Source organism: Meles meles, unplaced genomic scaffold (assembly GCF_922984935.1).
Source record: "Meles meles unplaced genomic scaffold, mMelMel3.1 paternal haplotype, whole genome shotgun sequence".
NCBI lineage: Eukaryota > Metazoa > Chordata > Mammalia > Carnivora > Mustelidae > Meles > Meles meles.
Genome location: NW_025721149.1, coordinates 428,216 through 438,123, shown reverse-complemented (window position 1 = coordinate 438,123; position 9,908 = coordinate 428,216). Strand labels below are relative to the sequence as shown.

The 9,908-nt window shown below is 35.1% G+C and overlaps 1 protein-coding gene across 1 annotated transcript; it reads right to left on the bottom strand.

Moving 5' to 3' along the window:
- Positions 1–2,224: 2,224 nt before the first annotated feature.
- Positions 2,225–3,175, bottom strand: LOC123936050 (olfactory receptor 2AK2-like). The gene has a single exon (XM_045996834.1). The coding sequence runs from the start codon at positions 3,173–3,175 to the stop codon at positions 2,225–2,227; it is 951 nt and encodes a 316-aa protein (XP_045852790.1).
- Positions 3,176–9,908: the final 6,733 nt, after the last annotated feature.

The window sequence follows — 9,908 nt, the reverse complement described above, 5'->3', positions numbered from 1 at the left end:
TTAAAATTCTTATAGAATTTATTAATAGCAAACACACAGTTGATATAAATGTGTCTCTAAAGTATTTCACAAAAATATGTATTTAAATTTAGCATCAAACCATTACTTCCCCCATCCCTTAAGCACCAAGAAGTTTCAATATTTTGATTAGAATATTTGATATTAATACAACTGTTTATTTTTTTATTAAACATATATCTTACCTACGACCAAACAGTTTTATGCCTAGGAATATAATAAAATAATTGAGTAAATGTTTCCCCAAGAATATTTTTGTGTAGAGAGGGATATAACATTTTTATTCATAATAGATGAAAATATCAAATGATCCTATGAAGACAATCATAATATATTTGTACAATGGAGTTCAACTCAGCAATAAAAACAATAACATTATTCCTTGTATTACCAAGGTATATATATATAGCTTTTGTTAACATTGGAAAAAAAAAAAAGGAACCTGGAAGCTCCAGAGAAGTTGTTGTTTGATTATATTAGTATGGGTTTCCATTTAATGTTGATGGGAGTCAGAATAATGACCACTGCATAGTTGAGGTGCTAATAGTGAAGGAGCACTAAGGAAGTGGGTGATGGAATGTTGTTCCTGTGTTTTTCCTCAATGGTGATAATAATGATTTCTTACTTCCAGTTGTTTATTACAGTCTCTTAGCCCGATTATCAGCTATACTTTTTTTTAACATTTTATTTTTAAGTAATCTCTACACCCAACCCGGGGTTAGAATTCACAATCCCAAGATGAGAGGTTTCATGCTCTACTGACTGAGCCAGTCAGGTTCCCCTCAATTCTCTGCTTTTCTAATTACCTCACACTGCACATCATAATCTCACCATAAGTCTCAAATGTCTGCTTTCCACTATTTCCAGAGACTGGCCAGTTCTTGCTACTCTACCATTACCACTTTTATCCAAGGCAGTATCTTTTAACAACTGTGCTCCTGTAATGGAAACACAATTGTGATTTTCAGTTTTCTGTAGAACCACACCAAAGCCTGCCAGTTTTCCTGGATTAAAGCCCAAATGCTTACCATGGTCAACCTAACATTTTAAATCCTCCATTATCGTCATTCATTTCTACAATTTCTGTCTTTTTTCCATTAGCTTTGATGTTATACTTTGATTTTCATTTACTTGCCATGCTTGTTTACTCTTTTTTTTTTAAAAGATTTATTTATTTATTTTGATAGACAGAGATTACAAGTAGGCAGAGAGGCAGGCAGAGAGGGAGAAAGGAGGAAGCAGGCTCTCTGCCGAGCAGAAAGCCCGATGCGGGGCTCGATCCCAGGACCCTGAGATCATGACCTGAGCCAAAGGCAGAGGCTTTAACCCACTGAGCCACCCAGGCGCTCCGCTTGTTTACTCTTTAAGACATTTTCATTGGCTTCCTCCTATGCCTAGAGCATTCCTAATGAGAAATCTGTGTGAATTATTAACTCATTTCCGTTCAATTTTTGACCAACTATCATTCTCTTGGTTGTCCCTACATTGGACTATTATATATAAAACCAGAAAACTCTCTCATTTTATCTAAACCAATTTTTAACTTTTTTTTTCCCCTAATAGTTACTACTGGTTGATGTACTCCAGATTTTTCAAGTCTGTTTTGTTTTGTTTTGTTTTATCTTATTTTATCATATCTTACTTTATGTTGTTTTATTTTATTTTGTTTTGTTTTATTTTATTTTATTATGTCTCCCTGCAATGGAATGAAATCTTAATGAGATCAGAGCATTCTGTCAGTTTTTATCATTGTTTACTGCCACATCACCAGTGTCTATACTAGCACAACAGACATAACCTCACATCACTTTTGAATGAATGTAGACATGAGTGAACTATTTACAGTGACATATATTACAGTTTCCTTATTATACTTTTAATATCACGTGCTTGAGTATATCTCTTACTCACTACATTCAGACATTAAGGAGGACATTACAAAATACATGTTTCGAGATGCAAACATTGAGTTAACAGTTGAAATGTATTCCCAGAAGCCAAATACTGTTGACAATAACACCATTTTTTCGAGGTTTCAATTTGGGAAAGCATGTAGCTTCAATAACTATGATTAAGCCATCCTGAAATGAGCAAGAATCAATATATTTATCAATTTATTGCATAAATATCCTTTAGATTAACATATTCCAAACAGTATTCTAGGTAAAGTGATCTATATTGGTCAATCTCAATCAATAAGGCGTTCCTAAAGTGACATTTCCTGTACAAATATCAATGATGCCAACAGTCTTTTCAGGGCACCAGTAACCTCTTTATTTCTCAGGCTGTAGATGAATGGATTCAGAAGAGGTGTGATGATGGTGTAAAACACTGCCACTGCCTTATCCTGTTCTGGAGAATGCAAGGAGTGTGGCCTTGCATAGGTGGAGAGGGTAGTCATATAAAATAGGCTTGCCACAATTAGGTGAGAGGAACAAGTGGAGATAGCTTTTGTCTGTCCTTTACCTGAGCTCACCTGGAACACCACAGTAAGTACACGGGCATAGGAAGCTAGAATGGCCATGAATGGTAGCAGCAGAATGATAAGCCCACTTAGGAGGACTGTATGCTCATACTGGGAAGTATCCTGACACACCAGTGGTAACAGAGATGGAACTTCACAGAAAAAGTGGTTAACAATTCGAGACCTACAAAATGGAAGTTGAAAAGCATACAACGTATGCACTAAAGCATTGATAGAACTACTGCCCCATGAGCATGTGACCATGAACCAACAGATATTCTTGCTCATAAGTACAGGATAGTGTAAAGGGTGACAGATGGCTACATATCGATCATAGGACATGAAACCAAGGAGAAGGGCTTCAGTTCCACCAAGTGCCAAGAATACAAATGCTTGAATTTCACAACCTAAAAATGTAATGGTCTTACTCTTTGTCAGGAAGTCAGTGGTCATCTTGGGCACGGTGGTGGAGATGTACATTATGTCAATAAAGGAGAGCTGACTGAGTAGGAAGTACATTGGAGTGTGGAGTCTGATGTCCAACTGAATGAGAAGGACCAGTATGATATTCCCCATCAGAGCCACTGAAAAGAGGGTTACAATGGCAACAAAGAGGAAATTGTCCATTTGACCATATTGGAAAAGACCAGAAAGTATAAAATCTGTTTCTACACTTTGATTTCCCGTCTTCATAGTTTAAACTGAAACACATCAGAACAGATCATATCCCGAGATTCCATGAAAGTCCTTTAAGGGAAAAGAAAGTGATTATTACTACATGCTTTTATTGCCTCCATAGCATTTTCTCAGCCAAATGAAATTTCAAGACTGTACGCCACTTCTATTTTCTTCCATAGATGAGGGGAAAACAAATTATCTTATTACAGTAACTTTCAGAGAATAAGTCCTGTATGATCAGAGTTTAGTCAAAATCATTACACACAGGGCACATTTTAGAGAATGTAAGGTTGCTCAATTTCCCTTAGCCTTCACTTTTTTTTTTCTTTTGATCAGTAGATGAATTAATCCCAATCAATTTCCCAGTGATTTAATGGGCATCCTAAAAGTAATTTAAATTTCTGTCCAGTTTGAAAAATACATGTTTCCTCATTTTATTTTCTTTTGGAAAAGTACAGAATACTTAGGCCATTTGTTAAGCATAAAAAGAGTTCTTTATTCCAGCTTCCTTCCATCTCTGAATCCAAGGATAATACTGTGGTATATACTTGAACCATTGAATGCTGTAAGAAGTTCTCCACAATGTTAAATCACTCAACTTTAGTCTATAACAGCAGTAATAAAGTATAAATACAAAACATTTCAACAATTACAGAATACTTAGGCCTTTGTAAAACATATACATATTTTCTAATCAGGTTTTTTGCCAGTTCTGTTTCCAAAAAATACTATGTTAAATACTAAAAACATTGAATACTGTAAAAACATTTATATATGTTTTTAACATATATATGTTAAATATGAAGGAGTTAATTTTAAGCTATGCAACTTTTAATGTATTATACATCAAGAAAATATTTCTCCTGATAGATGAGGAATGTGTGCCAAAGTTGAAGTTGCAATTAGAGGCACGTAAAATATATCATGCATCTTCTTTCCCCAAAAGAAAAAAAAAACATTACTCCCAGAATCCTACTACAACTTCCAGGATAAATTTCTACATACAGTTAAAATTCCTAATGAGTGGCTCAATTCCCTTTAATAAAAAATAAACATTGAGGAATGACAGCTTGTATGATATTATGTTCACTAATTTAAAACTTACAATTCTCAATCCTAAATAAATATAATTACAATATACCTCTGGTGTATTAAGCAATGACTTAGAAATCCAATATGAGCAAAGTAATTACGAATAGCACTATCTTAAACACTTCTAAGAACAACACTACATTAAGTATGTGTAATCCAAAACCAGAAATTTTGGTAAGAAGTACCAATATTAAAATTTAGAATCATCATGGAAGATTTAAGAACAAATTAAATAGGAGATCCATAAACTGAAAGTTGAAAACTTATACCAAAACAAATTTAACTAATAAGCACTTATATTTGTAGTTATTTTCATCATAATAAAACCTCTTCTAATTTTTATCACAGCTGACCCATATTCCCACATTATCATCCCCCAACTTCCCCTGAATTTTAAATTCTACTTTATTAAAATATGTAATGTCCATTTTTTTAATTCAAAAGTGTCAGATAATCATATCCACAGATAGAAAATAAAGAAATGAGTAGGAATGAAAGCCTAACATATAGAAACTATATCATCTCCTTAATATTATTAGGCAGTGAGAAGGTAAATATCAAAATGAAAGTATTAATAATAACCAGGACTCATCTGAAAACATAGAACTTACAAAACACTTTTTTGTAATAGAACTGCATAAAATGCTCACCATGTATTTTTATATTCTGAAGTACTTTATCTATTTTACACACACTAATTATTTGAAAAATATTGTAGGTTATAAATTAGTGATAAGCATAATGCAAAATGTTGAGATTTTTTTAAAGATTTTGTTTATTTATTTGACAGAGAGAGAGAGATCACCAGTAGACAGAGTGGCAGGCAGAGAGAGAGGGAGAAAGAGCCTCTGCTCAGCAGGGAGCCTGATGCTGCAGGGCTCAATCCCAGGACCCTGAGATCATGACCTGAGCTGAAGGCAGAGGCTTAACCCACTGAGCAACCCAGGTGCCCCCAAATGTTAATATTTAAATAAAAAAGAATACACATGTTTACTAGCCCAATCAAGAATACAAGGATATTCCAGGGTCATGTTCCCTTAAGTAAGAGATACACACTGCTATGAAATTCCAGTCCTATCTCATTGTGGCGAGGTGCCCTCTACCCCCTTTGTCCTTGTAAACCTGTGATGATTCAAATTTATATGTGTAAAAAACAAAACAAAACAAAACAAACAAACAAACAAAAAAACCTCAAATAGTTACCTCTACGTTCTTTTTACAAATCACTTGAAAAACATGTTAATTGGATGGAGCACTGGGTGTGGTACATAACCAATGAATCTTGGAACACTGAAAAAATAAAATTAAATTAAAAAGATATTAATTGAATAGCCATCTTATAAATAGTCCCAATTGAAAATATGCCCATGTCAGAAGCATAAGACTATTTACATAATCATCAAAATGAAACACATTTACATAAACAGTAGGTCTGAGAGTAATTTCCTGTTTTCTTTTTAATGTAAGTTGCATTAAACTCATCAAGGCATTCTAATTTCTTTTGACTTACTTCAGGGGACTCAGAAGAATAAACACCTTTTGATGTGTGAGTGAGTTGTTCTGTGAAAACTTCTTTCACCAAGCCATGCTTATGAAACTAAAGCAAAAGATATTAATATAAAACATTATGTTTCCTTCTAGATGATCAAGCATACAAATTGTCTTTAAATCTATAAAATCATTAAACATCATTTCCCTTGAGGCATATAGCCCCCTATAGAAGTCTGTATGTCATTCTTCTAGAATTTTGCTCTTAAAATAAAACATTGAAAATGGAATGAAAGATATATTTACAGTAGTATATGAAGAAAAGATTCCTAACACTGACATGAGGGTTGTAATTAGAGTTACATCAATCCCTTCTTTAATAAACTTAGAGTATTTTTTGATCATCTATATAAAAGAGTTACACAGGCAGAATCACATATATTCTGAACAATTGAGTTATTGAATGTGGCATATCTGAAGAATACCCCCCCCAAAAAAAGTCCAAAAGAAGTCCATAAATGCTTACGTCTCTACTACTAGTGTTTAAGTTTATTGGTGATGTTTTTGCCTTTGAAAATAAGTCTTCAATCATTTAGTATGATAAATTCGGTAGAAAGTATAATGAAAAGATACACATTCATTACCTTCCCCTGTAAGATTTGGAACAGGGCAAATGGGCTGACTGTCTAATCATGGTAGAGACTCATATTTGATTTCCAACAGCCCCTTTGGGAATACTTGGTTTCTAGTCCACAATTAAGCACATTGTATACATTGCATATTATGTATTTTTAGAGCTGAAGTCAGTCTGCCAAAAGAAAATAAAATTGAGCTCCAGGCAAAAGGTCAAATATATTAATTAAAATGAAAATCAATCACCAGAGTTGTCTGTTAGGATTTCAGGAAATATTACTTCACTATAATTTACATTTAAAATATGCATACAAGGGGCACCTGGGTGGCTCAATGGGTTAAAGCCTCTGCCTTTGGCGCGGGTTGTGATCTCAGGGTCCTGGGTTTGAACCCCACATTGGGCTCCTTGCTCAGCAGGGAGCCTTCTTCCCCCTTTCTCTCTGCCTGCCTCTCTGCCTCCTTGCGATCCCTCTCTTTCTGGCAAGAAAATAAATACAATCTTTAAAAATAAATGGATAAAATATGCATACGAATTTGTCTCCACATAATTAATAGCCACCTACATGAACTTTGATTATTTTTGTGAACAAAATAGGAAAGAGTTGCTGAGAAAGTATATGACACAGGGGATATCTAATTAAGCAGTGTATTTTCCTTGATACAACAATCTTAAGAATATCAACATGGTTATGGAAGTAGGATATAGGTTTCCACAATTCAAAAAGTAGTAAATTATGTAAAAGCTCATAGAGAGTAATTTAAATAATAGCGTGGTGTTTGCCTTATATTTTCTATAGTAATAATATTTAATTATTTAATTAATAGAAAATAATATGAAGCTGTATTTAAACCTGCCAACTCCTGAATTTCATTGGATGATATAGGCCAAACTCATGTACTCATATATAAAAGGACAAGGAAAGGAATCAAACAAAGAAACAAACAATGCTGAAATAACTTAAACATCAAGGTAATGTAGCTTAGGGTTCAAAGAGAACATACGCATGCACTACTGGGTATTTACCTCAAAATACAGATCTAGTGAAAAGAAAGGCCATCTGTACCCCAATATTCATAGAAGCAACGGCCACAATTGCTAAACTGTGGAAAGAGCCAAGACGCCCTTCAACAGATGAATGGATAAAGAAGATATGGTCCATATATACGGTGGAATATTATGCCTCCCTCAGAAAGGATGAGTACCCAACTTTTGTATCAACATAGATTTGCCTGGAGGAGATTATGTTGAGTGAAATAAGTCAAGCGAGAAAGTAAATTATCATATGGTTTCACTTACTTGTGGAGCGTAAGGAATAGCATGGAGGACATTAGGAGAAGGAAAGGAAAATTGAATTGGGGGAAATCAGAGGAAGAGATGAACCATGAGAGACTGTGGACTCTGAGAAACAAACTGAGGGTTTTGGGGGGGGAGGGATGGGTGAGCATGGTGGTGGGTATTAACGAGGACACATATTGCATGGAACACTGGGTAAGGTGCATAGACAATGAATCTTGGAACACTGGAAAAAAATACACAGATCTACTTTACCCTTTCCTTATTTTGAATATAAGATATTTCAGTGAATTAAGGTTAAAATGAGGGTGTATCTTCTATCCTCACTCCCCCAATTATTTTACATGTAAAATTTAGTGACTCTTACTTTCCTATAAAATGACTTAGTTGTGAAAAGGCTTTCTCCCCAAAGAAAATGTCAGCAATAAATCACACCTGCTTGTCCTCAGAGGGGACAAAAAGGAATTATGTAATTCAGATCTCAGCTTTTAAATAAAGTTTGAATCCCATAAGTCATCAACACTTACATCAAGGTTAGTCATTGCTGGAAATAACTTAAGACTATCATGGGACAAAACTATAATTTCAGAATCCTGAAATGGACAGTCTTTGGTGCTTTCTTTAAGAAAAAAAATACAATGTTCAGTTAATATAGAATCTTTGGAAGGGTCTGTACAAGCTAAAGGCCCTAAAGCTGATGTCTTTACTACCTTTAAGATCATTCCCGGAGTCCACAGTCTCTCATGGTTCCTCTCCCCCTCCAAAAGACAAACTCAGTGTTTTAGAAGGGAGGAGGGTGGGAGGATGGGTGAGTCTAATGGTGGCTATTAAGGAGGGCACGTATTGCATGGAGCAATAGGTGCTATACACAAACAATGACTCATTGAACACTACATCGAAAACTGATGATGTGGGCACCTGGGTGCTCACTGGGTTAAGCCTCTGCCTTAGGCTCAAGTCATGATCTCAGGGTCCTGGGATTAAGCCCTGCATTGAGCTCTCTGCTAAGCAGGGAGCCTGCTTCCCCCTCCCCCTCTGCTTGCTCTCTGCCTACTTGTGATCTCTCTCTCTCTCTGTCTGTCAAACAAATAAATAAAGTCTTAAAAAAAAGACTAATGATGTATTGTATGGTGACTAAAACAATAAAAAAGATAATTCAACATCTAAATTTAGATCAAATACTTTTAGTAATGGTGCTATTTGTTGTTGTTTTTTTATTTGAACGATATTGTTCGCAAAACTATTTTAAATGTATTATAAGTAACAAATGTAAACTACTTAGGATTGTTATGAAAAGCTCAGAGTCTGGCTCAAAAGAAAACAAAACAAAACAGACAAAACAAAACCTTCCTGTGTTATAAAAATGGGTGTGTGCCCTCAGTTTTCCAACATTTAGCAAGAGAGTCAAAGTGGAATGTGCTGATGGAATGGGACTATGGAAGAATGGCTTACCAACATAAATAAGATAATCAGAATTGTTTGTTTTCTTTTTTCTGAGGTTTGCTCCCACTTTTCTATTGTGAATGGTGATAGTACATGGAGCTGAGGATGATTTTGGATAATTAAATTAATAAGTGTAGGCAAGCAATTCACAATATTGCCTGACACAGAACACCCCCAAAATACTTCTTTTTGGTGTTGTTTTTACTGTTATTATTCTCTTTTTCTGATTACCCTTCTGCATAAATGAAGGTGGATTCGGAACGGAGACATGCCCTTCATTGCTCAAACCCTTCAATAGTTGTCGTAGTGCAACCTAGTTCTATTTTATTTAAGATTTTATTCATTTATTTATGAGAGAGTGAGAGCGAGCATGAGGGGTGGGTGTGGAGAGCAGAGGGGGAGGGAGAAGCTGACTCCCCACTGAGCAGAGAGCCAGACTTGGGGCTCAATGCCAGGGTCTTGGGATCATGGTCTGACCTGAAAGCAGGCTTTTAACTTATTGAGCCGCTCAGCTCCTGGTGAAATACAATTTATGTGTCTGTGGATCTAGTCGGAAAATTGCTTTCAAGGCTAGATCTTTTTTTTTTTTTTCTTCCCAGTCTCAAAGACATGGCATGGTGATGGCAAAGAACTATCATTCACAGTAACAAACTCTGAGCCATTAAATAAGTGTTTAGCCTACTGATTCCACTGAAATGAGTTAGAAGATAATTGCAGTGCCTTGATCCATGTATTCATGTTTACAAGTAAAACCTTCCAGTAGTCTCAGAAACTATATTTTAATGAACGTGTTTTATA

Coding starts and splice junctions, on each gene's coding strand:
- LOC123936050 (XM_045996834.1), bottom strand. CDS start 3,175: ATGAAGACGGGAAATCAAAGTGTAGAAACAGATTTTATACTTTCTGGT.